Source organism: Rousettus aegyptiacus, unplaced genomic scaffold, assembly GCF_014176215.1.
Source record: "Rousettus aegyptiacus isolate mRouAeg1 unplaced genomic scaffold, mRouAeg1.p scaffold_m13_p_5, whole genome shotgun sequence".
Lineage (NCBI taxonomy): Eukaryota > Metazoa > Chordata > Mammalia > Chiroptera > Pteropodidae > Rousettus > Rousettus aegyptiacus.
Genome location: NW_023416308.1, coordinates 59,787,843 through 59,809,800, shown reverse-complemented (window position 1 = coordinate 59,809,800; position 21,958 = coordinate 59,787,843). Strand labels below are relative to the sequence as shown.

The 21,958-nt window shown below is 35.3% G+C and overlaps 1 protein-coding gene across 5 annotated transcripts in view; it reads right to left on the bottom strand.

Annotated features, from left to right (window-relative positions):
• The window catches only part of MTMR2 (myotubularin related protein 2), a 99,178-nt gene extending 77,997 nt beyond the window's left edge, over window positions 1-21,181 (bottom strand). Inside the window, exons 1-2 of one of the 5 annotated variants that reach the window (XM_016159934.2) lie at window positions 20,946-21,172; window positions 12,191-12,261 (exon numbers count right to left, since the gene is read on the bottom strand). Coding sequence is in view for 1 of the 5 variants with exons in the window: in XM_016159933.2 (XP_016015419.2) it covers window positions 20,946-21,025 (80 nt within the window). In the remaining 4 variants the exon portion in view is untranslated. Of the gene's footprint in view, window positions 1-4,147; window positions 4,390-12,190; window positions 12,262-20,771; window positions 20,896-20,945 lie in introns of those variants that run through there. The other 4 variants (XM_036220234.1, XM_016159935.2, XM_016159933.2 and 1 more) reach the window with 4 other exon arrangements.
• Window positions 21,182-21,958: the final 777 nt, after the last annotated feature.

Below are 21,958 nucleotides of genomic sequence, written 5' to 3'. Positions count from 1 at the left end.
GATGAAGTTCCATTGAGAACAATTAGGGAATACTCTCTGGAGAATAGAAAGCTGAACTGGATTCTGAAATGGGTTAAGAACAGGACTACCAGCAAGCAGTGCATTTAGGCCTGTTTCCTATCATTTTTAAAAAAGTTTTTGGACAACAAACACAAGTATCACATTTTATATGAGAAGACTGGATTGTTAATTAAATGCCCAATTTAGAATTCCGTATAAATCCAAATGATATTGTAGGATCTGAAAGTAAATGAAGACAAGGCTCCAATGACAATCTGATATCTCATAGAAGGTTACTGTTCCTGGACTCCTTATCTATTTTACCGTTTAAAACTACTTCATTTCCTTTTACTCCTACCCAGTGGCCATGTGACCTGGGGCAAAATGCTGTACCTCTCAGAGTCTCAGTTATGTGTAAAATGGAGATGATAAAATCTGCCTCGGATAATTGGTCATTTACTCAGCTCTTTGTGTTCCAAATAAGACCACTCATTCCCCCCAGCACCCAGCCTCTATCAGAAGTTTAGAAAGGGCATCATATCGCCAAGCACTCAGGAGGAGTAAACTCTCTCTCCATCTCTCTCCAGCCTCCTCAACACCACTGACAAAAGTGATGAGGAAACCCCAGAGTTGTGATCCTTACAGGACATTACCCTTACTTCCCCCTCAACACTCACAGTCTCACCACACTCCCCCTTCTATATCTTAAAACTATAAGGACTAACTTCATTATACCCTTAACAACAGTTCCCATAAGAGGTCAGAACTAATTCCCTCTTCTGATCCCATCTTCCATTCAGCACTTACCTCTCCATCCCCAACTCCTGTGCTTTTAGATTTCAAGATCAATCATCAGCAAAAAATTTCCTCTACTCTCTTTCTTAATGGTCCCTTTACCTTTTACTCTGTCTAAAGCCTGGTTTTTCCCTGAGGACACTGCTCTCCCAACAGCTCTTGCAAATGGGAAAATAAGGCCTCAATTTCTCTCATATACCCCTCTCCAATTACTGGGTCTAGCAATTGGGCCTTGTTCCTCAATACCACTTTCCAGACTCTTTCTTCTGTGTCTAAAAACCCCAAGGATTCAATCTCATGTCTTCATGAGATTCTCAAGGAATCTCATGACTCCTTGTTGAAGTCATCTACCAATCTCCCTCATTCTTTGAAGAATTAGCTTCAGGTGTCATTCTTTCTAGAATTAACACAATTGCCATAATTCTTCATGATTCCAATATCCATAAACGAGCAGCCAACACAGTGGCCTCTCAGCTCTGTGACATCCTTTGTTCCAATGATCTTGTCCTCCACTCTACCACAGATCATGACTATCCCCCTCAACACTGGCATTACCAATTAACTGTGAGCCCTCCTTAACTTAAATTTCAAATATTCTACTATCTGATCACCAGCTCATTTTCTCTAGTATACCAGCCAGCATCTTTAATTGTTCAATCAGACCAAGACTTCCATTTTTCCAACTACCTTTCATTGTACATATTTCATGTCTTCACTTCTCTTTCCCCAACTTATTAAATTCCATGGCCTGTCATTACAGTCATTCCCTTGCCCTTGCTTATTTCATGGTACTTACACCCAAATGCTAGTTAAAACCAGCCTATTCCAGACCTGTGCCTACACAGCTGAATAGGCGCAAGGAAAACACACCCTTATGGCCTGGACTTACCTTAAATTCATGATTACTTATCTCAACTAGGACCTTAATACTGCCCAGCAACCGTATTTCCCTAGTCATATACTCTCCCACTCTTTTGAACAATTATTTGTTTGTTTTTTCTTTCCTCACCCTCTACCACCCTCCCCATTCTGAATTGTAGGTGATTTAAGATTACCATTTCATAGAAAAATATAGAAGGAATCAAAGATCTTCCACGAGCTCCCCCAGTTACAAGCTATATGCATCTGTGCCTGGGTACTCTGCCTTCCTGTTACTATAGAGAAATCGTCCCTACTCCTATTTAAAGCCAGCTCCTCCACTAAATTTCATCTCCTTTCATCTACACAAGAAAATCTCTCTGGCAATTCTTCCCTCTAGTTCCTGCATCATAAAATTTTCCCTCTTATCATCCCACTCAATACAGAAATATGCTATTATTTCTTTCAACTGAACCGCTCCAACTGCCACTTTTTTTCTCTGAGCTTATTTATAGCAAAACTCCTTGAAAGAGATGTCTACGCTTCTAATTCTTCACCTCTCTCATTCTCTCTTGAACCCACTTCTATTAGGCCAACAAAAATGCTTTTGTCGCGGTTATCAAGAACACCTACTTTGTTAAACTCAATTGTCAATAGTTACTATTCATCTATGATATAGCTGATCCTTCTCTGAAACATTTCCTATACTTGGCTTTCAAAATAGTATATTCTTATGGCTACCTCACTAGTCATTAGCCTCTCTTTCTCTCGGGACTCCTGTAACAATTGCTTCTCATCTTTTTAACCTTGTAAAACTGGAGTGCCCCTAAACTCTCAGTCCTTGAATCTCTTATCTTAATGAGGTACAAATGCCCTCCTTAATAAGCTCTTCCAGTCTCACAGCTTCAACACCTTTAATTTGATAAACCCAAATTTATAGCACCTTCTCTGACTTTAATCTTGAATTCCAGATTCCAATAACTTACTAATTTAACACTTCCAGGTAGATAGATATCTAATATGCCCAAAACCAAACTTCTGCTCTTCTTCCTGAAACCAGTTCTAATATCTTAGTAAATGGTAATTCTATCCTTCTAAACTTTCTTGGGCCCAAACCTTTGGAGTCATCTTTGAAGCTTCGATACATAACTTGTTCAACCAATTAGGAAATCCTGTTGGCTACATCTACAAAACATGTCCAGCACCCAAGCACTCCTCTCTGCCTCCTCAGCCACCACTATCATCTTCTTCCTGGAAGATTCCAGTTGCTTACAAACCAGTCTCCATGTTTCTGCATCCCAGTCTGTTCTTAACAGCAGCCGAAGTAATCCTTTTGAAACATCTATATAGTCACTCGTCTGCAAAAAATTTCCCACTACCTTCCAATCTCATTCAGAATAAAAACCAAAGTCCTTTAAAGGCCTAGAAGGTCTTTCACAATCTGTCCCCACCCCTTAATTCTCCAATCTCATCTGCTTATATTCTCTCTTTTGCTCCCTTGTACCACACAGACTCTTTGCTGTTCCTCAAAAACACCGAGCAAGTTCCCACTTCCAGACCTTTACTATACTGTTGGTTACCTCTCTCTTCTCACAAATATGTCCCTATTTTTCCTTTACTTCCTCCAGCTTTTTTTGTTCAAATATTGACTTCTTAGTGATAAGTTCCCTGGACATTTTATTTAAAATTGCAAACCACTCCACATACACCCATTCTCTATTCCTTTCCATCTTTATTTTCCCTACAGTACTTATTACCATTTGACATACTTTTTGCTTTACTCACTTATTTTCTGACTCCTCCATTTAGTTAATACTTACTGAGTACTTACCATATATATGCTAGAAAGTTCACATATTAATAAAGATTAAATAATGAATGCAAAGAGTTTCACATCACCTGACAAAAAGAAACACCAAAAAAATGTAAACTACTTTAACAATTTGATCCTTAAATAAGCAAGCAGCTAAATCACCATAATCAGATTATCTCTACCAGAGAAAATTTATTTGAAACAAGACAAATAAAATAACCTCGAGAAAAGGAAATTTCATACTCTAGTAACTGGTTCTAGTTATTAAACCATTGTTGGAAACACAGATCTTTTCTATTTTCATGGCATGTGCTGTGTACTATTTTATTTCATGACCAAAAAAGGATTTCTACAGTTAAGCATTTAATAGTGACTATTATATATAACAGTACTAAAAAACATCTCCACAATATGATGCAAGGAACACTTTGGCAAATGCCAATACATAAACAAACTACTCTCCAGCTCCAACCAAGACATGTAAATTTAAGCTAGAAAAGAAAGAAAAATTAGGTCTCATAAATCATGAAAAATCATTTAGCCTCTCAGAGTCTCAGTTTTATATTGTAAAGTGAGGACAAAAATAGTTGCTCTTATTATTTCATTGGGTAGTTATAAAGACCAATTAAAAATAATATAAAAATGTTGTCTAAAATATAAGATTCTTTTATATATACATACCACTGTTAAACTCCCCAGAGAGGGAGGCACCAGCATCCTGCAACTGATATGATAAATGTGGAGAATGAAGTTACTGTTAAAATGTGTAAGACTTAAGTTTAAAGCAAAAGAAATGTGTGTGGAGATAAGAAACAAGATGTCTTCTCCAGAAGACTTTCTAGATTAACACCAAAGAATTGCTAATGTTTTCAAGCAAGTTTATGTTTTCTAGTTTGGTTAAATGCACAAAATCAATAAATGCTTATTTATCAAGAAAACTTCCCAAATAAAAATTAGAACTCTTTAGAGATTAGTGTTTACAACACATTCATTATATTAACAACAATAAAATAGTAGGTCAGATCTATTTACAATAAAATAATTTAAAGAGATAACTGATTTATAGAGAAAATATTAAAATATATCATTACAAAAGGGCTTGTGGAAGTCACAAAATGTCAAAAAAAAATCACGTCATCTCATTTTTGACAAAAGTTAAATTGGATAAAATTGGAGCGCACAAATGAAAAGATGACATATAAAGATTCACAGGTTCATACTCCAAATACACTTTTAAATGGCTCTTAGTTTCATAAGTTTCACAGAGAGATTTCAAATGGTAAAGAGTTTTTAAATTGTGCTTACTATTCAAATTAAATTATAGCTTTTCTATAATATCTGTTTTAATCACTAAATGCTAACTCCCAAGTCCTGCCCCCCCACCAAAAAATAAATAAATAAAAACACGTGTTGTTTCAGTTCTTTAATTTTTTTAGTTATTTTTGAGAATTAATCAAGCTAAAAACTTTCAAGTTAAGAAAATTATGTCTAAACAAATGAACGTACCTACTACAGAAGTACTTCTTGCCTCAATATTACTGAACTTAAGAATGCTGCAAAAGGCAGAGATATCTGTCTCCACATAATATGGGTTTACTTATCACCTCCAAATAGTCTCCCATGCCTCAAAGCATCCCTCAGCTGCTTTGGAAGGATAGAGACTAAAAACCTCTATCTACAACTAAAGGCCTCTCAGGCACCTTCTCTCCTGCTCTTCTCACTCTTTCCCTCCATTTGGAGAGCAGAACCTTCCTATGTCTTTTTTATGCCCTCCTCTCTCTTCCACAGACATTTACTAATATCAATGTATTATGTACTGGGAGTAGAGTTGAAAACAGATCCATTTTCTTCAAGGGACTTACAGTCTAATAAAGGTGTTGGATATGTAAGTATCTCCTAATAGTGCAGTGTGAGGACAAAGGGATATAAAGGATGCAAAGAAAACCCAGAAGAGAACACAAAGCACAGAAATGCTTAGTGGCTGAAAACATGAGCTTTAGGGTCACAGAGACTCGGTTTCACCATTTACCAAATAATAATTCAGGCAAGTTACCTAATCTAACTTCTTTCTTATAAAATAACGATACCTTTGACTAATAAAAATCAAAAAGCATGATCTATAGAAAGTAATTAGTGCTAAATACTTAACTGCTAAGAAGTGTTAGACAAATAGCACTGTAGAAATACAAGAGTACCCTCTTCAGAAGGGAAAACAGGATGAAATCAGATAAAGGTGTCCTTTTAAGAAGGAATCCACTAATTAAATTAAAATGACGCAAAGCACCTGGACCTAAAAGTACTTCTCACTTAAATCAGTACTGTAAAATGCCCTCATTAACTGAATGTACAAACTTAAACTTATTAAAAAAAAGTTTTAGTTAATGAATGAATCACTTAATACAAAGTACAAAAATCAGGGGCAACATTTTAAAAAATATATTAGACACATACACATACATCACCATGTATGTGCATGCAAACATCCAATGTAACTTTTTTTTATTCCCTATACTGTACTGTGTCTACTTTGTAACCACTAATTTGTATTTCTTCATCCCTTCTCCTTTTTCACCCAGCCCCCAAACCCCCTTTCCATCTAGCAACCATCCATTTGTTCTATGTATCTATGAGTCTGTTTCTACTTTGTCCATTTATTTTGTTCTTTAGATTCCACATATAAGTGAAATCATGCACTATTTCTCATTCTCTGTCTGACTTATTTCACTTAGCATAATACCCTCTAGGTCCATCCACGTTGTTGCAAATAAGATTTCATAATTTTTTTATGGCAAATATTCCATTGTATATATGCACCACCTCTTTTTTAACCAATGGTCTATCAATGGACACTTAGGTTGTTTCCATATCTCGGCTATTTTAAATAACGCTGCAATGAATATAGGGATGCATATATCTTGTAACTTCTGATATATTCAAGCAGAAGTCTGGCCCAAAGCGTCAATCACAAAACCAATTACATCACCGGTTTTTCCAATGTAACCATTAGCAAGGCATTGACCCTCTCTGGTTCTGCTAGTTTGCCAGATGATTAACCTTTTTCCCATTTTCCCTGAGAATACTTGCCAGCCACGCTTGTGGCTGCAGCATTTATCCTGAGATAACCTGTAGATTACAGTTCTAACCCTACCTCCAAAGTTTGCCTTGAAATATCTTGCTTTTATTATTATTTTCACATTGCTCTAGTATACTGATAGTCTTTGGAAACAAAGAACATCATCCTATTGATAGCATTCTCTTTACAAAATATAGTAATTCTCAATTGCTGAAGATGTCAAATCCTAGAAAACAGCATTCCTATGCGTGATGTTAAATGAATGCTGGCAGTGAGCTGCACTTTTTTTTTCTAAATGAGAAAAGGGTTAATGGAATTTCATTACTGTCAATCACACTAACAGTTAGAGGTATTTCACAATAATAAACCGAAAAATAAAATCCAAGCACTAACAGATGTCATAAATACATTTATATTCATTCCTCTTCTCCTGACGTATTTCAAAATCCAATAAAAACATTTCTAGCAAAAGTGAAAAGGTTATTTCTAAAAATTAGAAATACATTAGGTAAACATGCAAGCATTAGACATTCTTAATTCAAAATGGTCTGGAAACAAGTCACCTATCTTTTCATACCCTAGTAAACGAATGCCTCCAGAGGACCTGGAAGAGGTTGCATTTCTTTAATTTAGTCATTACTGACCATAGTCATTACAATAAGATCTAAACCACTTGCCTTATTTAAATTGCTTCACTCCTACTGCCAAATTAATTTTTCTTCAAGATTCCATGGAAAGAAAAGGTTCTTTTTAAAAAGTATTCCTTGTAAGTAATGTCCTAAGCACACACATAGCATGTTTGCCCAAGAACATTAAAGAATGTGTTCTACATTCTGACTGTGAACAAGCTTTTCTAGGAATGCAAATTTTGCTCTCAATACTTAACACAATGAACTACAGTGTCATAAGTACTGTTCACGTGCTATTAGTCATCCTGTTGAAAATTTATTTTAAAAAAATAATGAAAGGTCTGTAGTGTATATAAAGTATTTGGGACACAAAAGACTTATTGTCAGACTATTTGCAGGATCCCCAAAATAGAAAAACAAGTCCCCAAAACTAATTAACTTGAGCTTACGATTACTTTTAAAAATGCTACACCACCAGAACCCTAAATTTTTAAATGCAACCAATCCATAGTGTAAAAGAAATGGCATAAATGATCTTATCATCATGGCATCTGATTGACAGAGATAAGAGACTACATTTTGTATTCTTTAGAGAAACAAAGGGTATTTGAGCTCCGAGACAGTTGGCACGTATTGGCACTTAGTCGGGAAAATCCCAAGATTCTGAGATACATGTGTCCTTGAGTACAATTTAATTTGTGTTATTTTCAAGTCTAACAGCTATAATTCCCAAACTAAAAGTGAGGGCATATTATTTGGTAATGCAGGAGCAAGTCTGAAAACCCAAATTGAATACAAAATGGTTTAAATGTGTCTTTTTTTTCTGCAGAGTATTGATTCTTCAAAGACCTTATCTGGAAATATAAACAAAACAGGTAACTACCTAAGTATTCTAGCCAAAATGAGTGTGTCTATGGGGGATGGGGTAAGAACTGAAGATTAGGAGGGACCTTGAGTCCCACCACTAATCCCAACACTGTCAGCAGTCCCTTAAGAGTTTCTCAGAACTCCTTCAAAAATCTGATTCAAACTCAGCTAAAATGAAAACTCATATGGATTCATAAGCAGTCTATAGGGGAAAACTTATTAACATATCAGTTTAACCGAGAAAATGTCATATTAACCTGAAAATTGGTCAGATCACTAGAGTTCAAAGCATACTACTCTGAAACTGCATTTCCTTTTAGAAACAATCATCTCCATTCCAAATTGAAATGTAAGGCCAGAAACACTAAAAGACGGGAGCTGACCTATTCAGTAAACACCTGCTCAACAAACACTTTTACTGGGACAAATATAGGAAAACACAGGGAATTCATGCCTTAATAAATGACCTTGTATATAATTTTTTATCCCATCATACAAATCTGAATTCATTAAAATTTGAAAAAGTCACATATGCATTCTTCAGGATATCTATATAGATATTTTTGTTCTTCCCAGAGCAAAAATTAATTAGTCACTCCCCTTTTAGTGTAGTAACTTTTCTGCACAAATTTGAAATCATATGTTATTTTGTTCTGTTTATATAAGTTGAAGTTATTTTGTTTTGTTTTGTAGTCACTAAGTTAAACCTTTCAATAGGAAAAGAATATTCAATGTCTCTTACTCTTTCTAGCCTGGAAAGGTTCAGTTAAAAACTGAAAGCACTGGCATCATTCAGTGATTTATCCCTCCATAATTTTGAATACTATTCCGTATTTACCAGGTTAGTTGTCAAAAATTATAAATCATAAAAAGGCACAATTTTCCTGCTTGTTTTTGTCCTTTTTTCTATTTGTATAAGAATAAAGAAAATGTCTCTTTTAAAGTAATTTTTTAAAATATTAATACTGAGCATTAGCATGGCCCTTTACAAATGTCAAAAGTACTTTCATATACATTATCTTCTATACATATTACCAACCCTAAGACTAGATTGCCTGGTACAAAATTCTGGTTCAATCACCCTTGAGGAAATTACTTAACCTCTCTGTCTCAGTCATTTATGAAGTAGAAATAAGGATAATTCTTATATCTCACAGGATTGTTATAAGAATTTAAATTTAAAATACTTAAAACAGTGCTTACTACATGGTACACACTACACAGTTGTTAGCTATTTTTTTAAACTACTGTCACCATCATCAATCATTATGTTTAGGTCTCACAACAGTATTGTAAAGGCAGGGCAGCAAGTGTCATTTTACCCTTTTTCCAGATAAGGGAATCAGGCTCAGAGAAGTCAACTGACTAACTCAGATGAAATTTCAACACTTCCATGTTATGATTCATGTTGGGCAGTGGAAACATCAAGACATTTACGAAGTTCCAGTTCCATCTCTTCAAGCAGAGGACACTAGACAACCATATCACTTCTCTGAGCTTCAGTTATTCTTCTGTCAAATGAGGACCTACCTCACAAGGCTGTTAGGAGAAACAACTGAGATGATGAACGTTAAACTGCTTTATTACTGAGATAATGTATGTGAAACAATTTTTATAACTATAAAAACTATACCAAAATGTGTTAACATTACTATTAGCTACTTTGATTGCATTGATGCATAATACTGAACATTCATTTACTCATTCATCTTTTTATCTAAGAAAATTATTGACAGAACTCTTCCAATATAGAAGTGTCATCCTGAGTATTTTGTGTAATTACAGTATATTAAGTGACAATTTAGATTGGATTAGCATAGTGAAGGACTTCAGGTAACCTACAAAGTATCTATTCTAGTACCATGTGCTTAAAGGAAATTCAGTAAAATCTGAGCCACAAGAAATAAGAGAACAAACCAAGTGACAACCATATGTATTTTTCTTTCTGATTTTAAAATAAATAGTAAACATTTTCATTTAAATCACAAAGAAACTCAGTAGATGTATTATTATCACACAGCAAACTTAATACATTAAATTTGTGTGTACTATAGTTTTCAAAGCATTACACACATATCATCATAGAAATACAATCGATGTTATTCTGTTTGTTCACAGGTATATTTTAACATTCATAAAACTTCCACTCTTAGGCAAGTCCTTAACTTTAGTGTCTCAAGATAAAAAATGAAGGAATTAGACTACATAATAGATAAAGTTTCTTTTTAGAGCTATTATATTTATGATTTTGAGTCTGCGGTTACAAAAAAAGCAAAAAAATTAATGAAAATTTATAATTACAAAATACAATAAACTTACTAGAAATTAGTGACTTTAAAATGTCACTTTTTAAAATCTTACAATTAAAACCTATTCAAAATATCCAGAAAACTGCATAATGGCATTTTATAGTTAAACTTACTAGTAAATTTCAGATTTACAGAATATTTCCCCCCAAAATGGGTAATCGCATTTACTAATATAAGGTTACAATTCAGTAACTATCAATATACTATACGTAATACAATATGAAATACAAATGATACCAAATTAACTCACACTTGTAATTCAGAAAATACTTCAGAATATTTCAGTCCCTCAGAGATATTGTGAATATAAACCATACAATGTAGTACTAAAAATACAAAAACTTCAATTATTTAAGGTCTCTTGCTAGTATATACAGCATCAGATTCTATACCAAGCAAATAAAACCACTCCTAATAGTATCTCATAGAATCCAAAAGAAAAAAAACAAATTTTTTCATACATATGTTTTCATGCTACATACTATTCATATTATAGTTTACCAAGTACCTATTTGCAAAGCACTATGCAGACTACCATCGTTCAAAAATGATATCAGATTCTTCCTTTTCAGAAGCATAAAACAAAAGCCAAGTAGGGATAGGGCCATGGGGAAAAAAAGAAAAAGTGTTTTTCCTCTACCTGGACTACCAGGGTCTTTTTCTACCTAATGATTTCAAAATCAGAATAAGTCACATATCTGACTAAAGGTGAGGAACGGTTTATGTTTTTCATGCACATAACCAATATATGCTTTTAGCTATTGGGAGAGGGAGAAGCAGTGATGGATTAGTTATGATTTTATATATACACAGTTAAGCTGTCAGGCCCAACAAAAATCACTATGTGACTTAGTGAAATCTAGAACTAGGGGTTACAAGATCACGTCTAGCAGTAAAGAGCTGTGACTCTGCAGAAAACAATACCAGCCTTTCCTGGCCTTCTAACTCTTACTGTGTCTTTGGGTAAGTTATTACACTTCTCTAGGTCTCTTCCCTCATCTACAAACTTATAATGATGGACTAGAATTCAAAAGTATCCAAATCAGTGGTTTTCACTTTAAGTAAAGGTGTTTGGGCCCATTCCAAGTGATTCAGAATGTCTGGGCTGGAACCTAGGAAGCTAAATGTTCACTAAGCACCACTGGTGACTGAAATATGCAGATGATCCTCAGCCGTGTTTGAATACACTGCAAGTCCTAGATATACTAAATGATCTCTAGTACTCCTAACTATATAAAAAGACGACAATTTGTTTCAGTGCCAAGGTCTTAGGAATTCTGGATCTAGAGTAATGTGCAGAACATAGCAGATGCTAAACAAATATTTATAGAGAGGAAGAAAGGGAGGGAGGGAGGAAGGGAGTGAATAAAAAAAGAAGGGAAGGAAGGGAGGAGGCCAGCTAACTAACTGGTTATATTTTTGGCTAAAAAACATACAAAATGGTAGTAAAATTAAAATTGTATAAAACATATATCGGCAACTGGAAAGCAAAGAGCTCAGTCTCTACAATTTTTTTTTACACACTTACAATTTTAAATATAGCATGAGCCCTTGTCACACTGCAAAGTGCTAAGAAGGAAAAGAAAAAAAAAAAAAACAGTAAAAAGAAAGAAGCCAAACAATACTAATGGAAAATTACTGATAACTAAAACTCAGTTACTATTTTTCCCAGGTAGAAGGGAACACAGAATTTTAAGGACTAGGACTTGGAATCAGGACTAAAATTTGAACCTACTGATTACTCATATGCATAAATTTCATTTGGGAGTAATATGTGGATTCTATAAATACTGCTGGCAATATTAACTTTTGTCCATTTTTTATTTCCATTTTCCCATTCACTTACATTATAATTTTTGAGGTGTTTTATCTTCACTTCTGATGATCTTCAAATGTCAATGGCTCTTAACACATTAACTGTAAACAAACACAAAGGAACTTAGGGGAATTCAGATATTTAAGGAATCCTACAATAAAGTATTTTAAATTACTCTGTAAATCCCTGGGGAAGTGAAGGTGGGAGTGGGAGGAGACTTTGGCACTATTTACTTGCTTCATAATCTATCCAATGTTTAATGCGAAACTCCTCTTTTGAATAAAAATGATACTATCATCTTAATCATCAAGCAAAGAAAAAAAATCAACGTATTATCTGTGAGAATAAAAGAACATTTGAAGCTGGAGAAAATTCTCTTCAAATATGGAGATTCTGAATTCGATAATGTATTATGTACCTTCTCCATCTCCTCCTCAGCAGTGCAGCAGTCAAGGAAACTCATTTCCTTGTTACGACCACCCAACCAAACGTCCCTGGGCTTGCCCTCTTACTACTAAGTATTGACCTGGAACTAGGGCACCATATCTTCAGATCCAATCAGTTGGGTATAGCACATTGACCCTGGAGTTAAACAAACTTGACTTCAAATGTCAAAATGCTCACCCTAATCTTCAGTATTTTCATCTGTAAAACGGAAACAATAATGCTATTTTATACAATTATGAGGATTACATGAGAAAATGCATATTATGGGATTTAGCACTATGCCCAGCATATAGCAAGCATTCAATAAATGTCAAATGCTATTATTTATATTTATTGTTGTGATTATTAATACTTTTAATGTTATAACTGTCTTCCCTTTGAAAAGCAAAGCTTATCTCAAGTGTTTATATTTTTAAGTCTGCTTTGATTAGAGCTGAAGAATATTATCCAATACTAATAATGGAAGATATCTGTATCATATAAAATCTTTTGAACAAGCTGGGCATCATGGCTCAGCTCAGAAAAATTAAGGCTTGTAATCACTGACCCATCCTCAGCCAGTTATTACCGCTTTCGCTAATATATATCTGCCTAACAAAGTCCTATTTGAGTAACTGCTTAATTCTGTTAAGAAGGGAGATGAATATAGTTGTGAACCATGCCTAGGAAAGCCTCTGAGCCCAATAAATAATGCCGTACCAATCCAAAGGAGATTACTCTACCCCCTTCTAATCACTCTCAAATGATTAAACTCCTCATGTTTGACATCACATGCTTGAAATATTAATATTTGTTAGGTGACACAAAAATGCATAACACATTGATTTCTCTGAATTTTCAATCAAACGTTTAAGTCAAAGATATAAAAAAAAAAATACACACAAAATACTGACAAAAGCATTCATAAACTAATATGGTCAAAAAAGACCAGCTAACCTTCCCTTATGGAAACCAAACCTTTAAAACTAAAATGAGAGAAAATATCTAAGTAGAACCTGATGTAATATTCTTGGGGAAAATAAAATACATGGATATATGGCTTGGAAATAAACATCAAACTGCAGAGGAGTAAGCAGTGAGGGCCATCTTCCTCCTCATCACCACCACTTTACCATGCAATTCCTTGGCTCCATGAAATAGCACAGTTGCTCATTCTTCATTTGATTTCTACTTGCCTTGCACTTAATGATCTAGCAATATTGTATGTGTCCTTTTTATTTTATGGACTTAGATTAGGATCATAAAAATCTGGCCCAAGATAATATACCAAAAAAGATAAAAGTTAATAAACTGCATTTAGAGTATTTCAAAATACGATTCTCTTTTTTGGTATGCTACAATATCTTAGTGTATTTTCTATTTTGGTCATTGCATGTGCAAATCTAAGTATGTCTCTAGCATAAGAGAAGTGTTATAGATTTTAACTGAAAAATGCCTTCCTTGCTTTGAAATGATTCATTTTTGTATACCATGGGAGAAGCTGCCAATTATCTCCAATACCCAGTCTCGCCTATTCCTTAGACACAGAACCTCCAACTCTTAGCACAGCACAGGGCCTTCCAGAAGAGACTAAATATCCTAGCCTCCCTTGTGGCTAGGTATGGCATGGGACCATGTTCTGGCCAACTGGATGTAAGCTTAAAAGACTATATGTGACTTCAAAAAAATATCCTTTAAAAAAAGAAAACATGCCTTTCTTCTTCCCTTCCTCCTTCCTTTTAACTAGAATAGAGATGCAATGGTTAGAGTTCCAAAGGCAATTCTGGTTCATGAGGTAACAATGGAATGTAAGATCACATACATTAAGTTAGAAAGAGTTTATGTCCTTCAAAGAGTCTGTAATACTTCAGATGTACTATATCAAATCTATATTGATTACCTTTGGATGCATGAAAAAAATAAAATTATCTCTATTTTTAAGTCACAGTTTGGATTTCTGTTAATATTCTGCTAAACCTAAACCCTAACTATAAATGAAATAAAGGAGAGTTCTCCAAGTATCAGTATTTAGGTTTTTGGAACTCTACATATATTTTAAAAGTTAATATTTTTATATTGAAAACATAGCATCAGCTCTTATTTAATCTAGACTAAAAAATATTTAATGAACTCAAGAGTTAATCACATCTAGTAAGTGTTTGAAAGAATGAAAATTCATCGGCTGTTACTACCATGGGTACTATGTACTTGAGTAGGAGAAGTATGAAGCTTGCTCATTAGTGGTCTATAGTGATGACAACGTTGTTGCATATATAGAAACACATTAAGAAGGATAAGCACAATCAGTTCTGTGTAATAAAGTTATAGGAAAGGGAATCGAGGTTATTATTTTCATTAAGAGGGCATCTTCTCTAGTTCCTTTAAGAACTTTGTACCAATCTTCTTTTTTTATAGTTCCATTTTTAACCTGACTTCCTGTGGAAAGTAGTCTTATAAAATCATTCCCAATCCTTATCATCCCTCAATAATGTTTAATCCTATCCACTAATTTAACTAAATCATATAGAGTAGGCACAAAGACAGCAAATGCTTTACCTATTCAAAACTAATTTCCTTAAAAGGAGAAAATATTCTATACTAAAGTCTAGAGAATTTCCACTGCCCAGCTCCTGAATCACAATACAACCTTTGGCCCTGGTGATTCTGAATACAATAGCATTAATGTGGCAGCCTTCCAAAATAAATTTACTGCTTTCTGGACATCTGTATCTTGGTTATTTCCTTCCCTTGGGCATAATCTAGGCTTAATTGGTTCAGGTGATAGCCTGAATTACTTCTTTATAACATTTTTTAAAAATGTATGTTACCGCTAATGTATCTCACCAAAGATCTATTTTTAAGAAAAAGACTAAAACGTGTATTCTTGATTTGTGTTATCTGTGGCTAAGAAAGACCTCAAGAAATTTCCTAAAAATAAGATATAATAAATCCACAAGAGATGACTTTTACTGTCCACTATTTCAGTAACTATTTTAACAAAAATGCTCTCAAGTAATAGGCTTACGGAAGCTCTAACACAGGCCTTATCTTAGTTTCAATGAATATTGATGGAGTTTCTAGGCAACAATTAGTAAAAGAACTAAGGTAGAGGTTCTCAAACCTTACCATGCATCAGGATCACCTCGAGGGCTTGCTAAAGCACTAACTGTGGGTTCCACCCCCCCCCCCCCGGAGTTTTTGGTTTGGTTAGATCTGAGGTAGGACAAGGGAATCTGTATAAGTGGGACCCAATCTCACCTTTAGTATTAACTTGCATACTTTTGATTAGTATTAATCTCCTTAAATGTTCTTTCAGAATGCCCACACAATAATTACTGATTAGTGCACAGTAATAATGGATCTTATCTTACAGAACTTTCAATAGTCTTTTTAGGGTCCTGGAAAAATAAAATCCAAAATAAGTAATTTTTAGCCTACCTATATGTTCAATGTCTAATGCAACGTGCTTATAAAGGCCAAAGTTGGAGGCTCAGCCTGTTAGCTTCATTTTGTCCTGTAGCTATAGTTTCTACCACTAATCCTGGCCAGCTGCCTCAGAAGACATGCCAAGAGTCACGAGACAATGTAAGAATGTGTGATTGAACACAAATCTATCACCACTACTGGAAAAACAACCCAAAAGCACATTTCCTATCAACCTATCTCTAAGTGGCTTTGAAGATGAACTTAGAGGTGAGACCTGGCAATGAAATGTCTTTTAGACATCTTAAAAACTCTTCTACCTCTTCCTGCTATAAGTACCATCAAAATTCATGGAAACAGAAATCCAGGATTTGCTGTTTTCAGATAATAATTTTAAGGAAGATATGCCAACTAAAAATGTAGTTAGTTGGAAGTCACGTTTTTAAGTATACTATAGGTACTTCCTGTTCGGTTTTTTTATCTAAATGTAAATATGAAATTCTCATAAATGCTAATGAATTTATAAGCTAGAAATCAACTGATAAACTAAATCTGAGGAAAGCAAGTGTTGGCAAGAATAAGTACAGCATGAAGACATATAAAAGATGAAAGAAATATGCATTAAATAAAATGAATGACGATCAGAGAACAAAGCAATCAAGAGTAGCAGATGGAAAAGCAAGTAGGTTAAGGGAACACAGTACCATGAAAATGTATTGGACTAGACACAAAAAACAATGCAGCCAATAAAGTCAGAAGGCTTTATAAAAGAGTAACTTCAGCTTGAGTCTGAAGCTGTGACTTTACAGGCCAAATCCAACAAAAGGAACCTCTTTTTAATCCTTTCAGTGGAAACATATTAAGATGTGGTGAACATTTTAATCAACTTTTTCTTAATTCAAATGTTCACGTAGTACCTATGTAGCACTATACAGTTGACCCTTAAACAATGCAGGGGTTGGGTCACCCACCCTCATGCAGTCGAAAATCCGCATATAAATTTTGATTCCCCCAAAACTGAGTTGTCCCTCAGTATCTGCAGGGCATTGGTTCAAGGAACCCCCACAGATAACAAAATCCATGGATACTCAAGTCCTCTGTATAAATGGTGTAGATCAAAGTTCAGTTGGCCCTCCACATCCATGGACTCCCAACTACTGACTGAAAATAGTACAGGTATTTACTGGAAAAAAAAAAAAAAAAAACACCATTATTAAGTGGACCCACGCGGTCCAAACTCGTGTTGTTAAAGAGTCAATTGTATTAGTATTTGATTACATGTAGTAAAAAGTAATCAATGAAATCCATTCAAGCAGCACATTTTATAAGTGTGCAAACTGAAAAATGGAAAACCAGAGTAAGAAGGCAGAATAGTACCAATACAGTATCCAATTCTGCCGTATAATTTAAACAATTCTGAGGCTCAGGCCTACCCTAGCTATCATACACAGCCTTAAGTATGGTTTCATCCGGATCCTGTGTAAGTCACACTTATATCAAGAATCAGAGCAAGACCAACAATAAAATTATGAAATACAAGCAAATTACCATTGTGCTTAAATGAATTTTTCACAACTCTCCCTCTCTCTGTGGGGCTGGACATATTCAACGGACAATAAACAGCAAGATAGATATACAAGAGCTGCTGAACAGTTTGCTGAAATTGAGCAATACCAAGCAGGGCTCATCAAAGAAAATTACTTTTTTTAAGGATGCAAGATGAAATAACTATAGCTGATTAGGAAACTGCTACCCGGATATCATATAAAGAATAAAGCTGCTCTCTTGTGACCAAAGGCATCAGGCCTATGATGACAGAAGACAAAGCAAGAGTAAGTCTGAGATGACTATATATATATATATATATATATATATATATATATATATATGACTCACTCAATGTATGTTTACTGTGAACTACAAATTCCAGTCATCCAACTTCAATAGAGTGTGTCATTTTTTTTTAAAAAAAAAGGCAACCAGATGAGTTAGTGTATTATTTTTAGATTTATATACTTCCCAGAAGAGTGTAAAACATATTACAAATTAACACACTTAAACATAACATAGTAGATGAAGATTTAAACTAAATTCATCTAATAAAAGTACTTGAAGAAATCAGGGATAAGATATTACCAACTTCAGTTATATATTTGGTCTTTCTGCTAAAGAGAAAGATACGATTATATAGTTTCTATTTTCAAATAGGAAGCATATATCTTTTTTGCATAAACAATTTTCCTTGGAGCTAAACACAGCAGAAATGTATGTCAATCTTGTATGTAAAAGACATTCTGTATTGAACTGCATTATTACTATTGTTTTGCAGAAGCTTTTGAAACAAATTCAAAATGCAATTTCTTGACTGAAAACTGAAAAGTTGAAATGGAAAATTTCCTAATTGTAGAAAACAGAAAGCATAAAAATAAACCACATTTTAAGGGCAATATTTCTGCAAAAGGCTGAGATATAGTTCAAACACTGATACTCTGCTTAATCATAGGCTAACAAAAGTAAAACAATCTGGATAGGCACCTAGCATAGCTATTATAACCATGGCTGTCCACCCTGCTTGTATATTAGAATCACCTGTGATTGTCAGCCTAGATTAAGTTTAAATATAAGCTTTCTAACAATTGTCTATAATGCAGCTAATTCTATACTGTTGATTAAAGAGAGTGCCACCAACAGGTGTAATGACTCGCGAACTAAAAGATATAAAAGAATTTATCAGGGGTGAATTCTATACAGTAGACATTCTGTACAGAGGAAAAAATGAAAGCTGGCATTCTCCTATGGAAAGCAGAGTCATGCTTACACGTTTGTCCACAGAGGATAAAGCTAACATACTACAGTCAAAATTCTTTCAAAGAGTTCTTAATTTTCTCAAATTCTTATGTCAGTAACATAATTTTTTTATTAAGAAGTTAAAATAGATATATAAACTTTACAGTTGCTGGGTTTTATCTTTAGGAAATAAATGGGCTTAAATGGCACAATTAGGTATATTAATTTATAATAACATTTATATAGTATAATTTCAAAAATCCATAGCAAAGGTTATTTATAAAGGGACTAGCTAATAACATGCATTCATCTTAGTAACTGATAAGAATGCATTCGTAATTGATAAGAATAACTGATAAGAATGAAAATTGATAAGAATGCATTCATCATATTAGGTATAATCATTAAGATAAAGAATGACAGAATTTTTGAGTTCCAAGGGACCTTACAGATTTATTAGATCAACTCTCTTATTTTAAACTTCAGAGTAAAAAGATTAAATGATACAGGCCAAATAGCTACCTGAGCCAAGGACTTTAGAGCCTGGGCCTCCTGACTTCCAGTATTTTCCTCTAACAGACTGTGCTGCCTCCTGTGGTTCTAAATCCTCTCACTGTAATAAGATAGTTTTGGTTGCCTCTCCGGTTTTATTTACATCCTATTCTGAACCATAGCTGTCAATTGCAACTTTAATTTTCCCATCTGTTTTCCGAATGATTTTATAGCTGAGTACATAAATCCTTAGCTTTCCAATAATAAATATAGAGTAATAAATATAGATTTCACAAAATAATTGAAGCAAATGCACGAGATAAGTAACCAAACAAAGAAAAAATTCCTGGATAATCCAATCTACAAATTCAAAAAAAAAAAAAAAAACCATTTATTAAGCATGTTATTGACATTCAGGGTCTCTGTTAACTCCTGGGGATATGAAACTGAGTAAAATATGGCCCTTATACTCAAGTAGTTGATAGCCTAGTAGAGAAGACAATTAAACTAACATTATACTGTGCTTGTTAAGGACTCTGAAAAAGGAGTGGGCAGGTGTATAGAGGAAGAGTCTCTAATTTAGAATGATAGGATCAGCTAATGATTTCCCAATGAGGTCCTGAACAGCAACAGGAAAAAAAAGCAGTATCGCCCATATTTAACAGGTCCAAATGAATTTTAAAAGATATAGCAACTTCAATTAATTAATGGAAAACAATGAAAACTCTGAGTGCTTTCACACAGTAGTTTAGTATTTAATAACTCCCTAATAACAATTAGACTATTTTCAATGAAAAAAGAACCTGATTTCATTGTGGCTATATAACAAATAAAAGTCTCCTATTATTTAACGAAATTTTAAATCACTATTTTAGGAAAAAAACTGCATCTAAAACATGTCCAGTTAATATTCATAACAACTCTCTGCAAAACAGCATACTAAGTCTTCCTCAAAATTACAGAAGAAAAAAAAATCTCTTTAGGTAGGAGAAATAACCTGGAGAACTGGTAACCTAAGAAGGAAGAAAAGTACCACTCATTATTCACTCAAGGATAAGGGTTGCTCAGATTCCTAGATGACTTTTCAGCTCTAAGATTTAGAAATGAGAAACACAGTGGGAATTTTAATTTACATTTTAAAACAAAATTAGGGGAAGAGGGGTTCAAAGTATAAGATAAATAGTGAAAGAGATAAGGAAGTGAAGTGATGGAAAAAGAGAAAAGGAGTGAACAAGAATCCAAAACCAAAACATTGGGACGAATGGAAGAAAGGCAGCAGGATAGTTTGGGAAAGAGTAGTAAAGAAAGGCAGGCAGGAAATGAGGGAGAGGGGGAAGGGCTATCTTAAAAAAAAAAAATGATTTGAGAGGAAATGAGATATCAGGAAAAGCAATGAACTGGGGCTACTTTCACCGAGGATAAAACTACATCGGAATACGGAGGCGGGGGAGGGGGCAATAAAGAAGCAGTGAGTTTTAACCACCTTTTTCCCAGCCTCTAAGCCCCAGAGAAGGAGAAAGTGCCTCTCAAGTGTCAGGGGAGGAATTCCGACGCAGCCTTCCAGAACCAGAGTCCGCGAGTTGGGGCGCCATCCACCGAGTCCCCGGCCCCTCTCACCCCCTCGGACGCTGGGCGGGGCCCTGGGCGTCCAGGTTACCTGGACAGGGAATCCACGCTGGGCGGCCGTGCTGCCGCCGGCTGGGAGTCAAGACTCTCGCAGCTCGAGCTCTTCTCCATGGCGCGGCGGGGACAGCGGGACGGAAAGGCTGAAGCGACCTCCGCGGCTGCCGGGCGGGAGGAGCGGAGGGCGGAGTGCGCCGGACAGCGGCCGCGGTCAGGCCAGCGCCGGCCCGGGAGGGAGACCGGAAGCGGCCATGTTCCCCCAGACTGCACCGCGCCCGGGGCTGCCGGGGAGCGGGAGGACCCTGCGGCGCCCCTCCGACGCCGGCCGCGACGCGCGGCCTCCGGGCGCTGGGAAAGGGCGGTGACAGCCCCGGGGCTGGAGGAGTCCCTTGAGGCGAAAGGGAAGAATGGCCTACGGAAGGAGAGGCATTTTAGAAATAGAGGATTAATTAAGGGAATTCTAGGGACAGCGGTCCCAAGAAAAGAAAGGCAAGGATCTGAGGGACGGGGATAATTGAGAGGAATGTGGGGATCAAAGAAAGTGAGAAGATAGCGTAATAAAGGAATGTGGGCGAACGGTAGGATGAAGGAGCAGAAAGCACCTTGGGTGAAGGGGAGAAGAGTCAGGAAGGGAAGAAGAGAACACAGAGGCAAGTAAAGGATGAGGATAGGAGCCATGAGATGGCAAAATGTTCACCAAATTGGGGGCTGAAATAATGATCAAATAATTATTCATTAAATAATGATTAAAGGTTGTTTTAGAGCCAATCATACATAAACTCAAATCCTGCCCCTGCCAGTTACTTGCAGTGTAACCAGGGCATGGAAAATCAGCTTCCTTATCTGTAAAATAGGAAGAATAATTGTTGCTTCACAGATGAGATTAGTTGATCCGTCTAGAATGTTTAAAACAACGTTTGGTACATAGTACTCAAACGTTAGCTATTAGTGTCACTACCTACTTTATTAGAATGGACTGTATATAAACAGTTTCTAACACAACTTCAGTAAATGGTAGCTGTAGGAGGGAAAGATAAGGAAGGATGT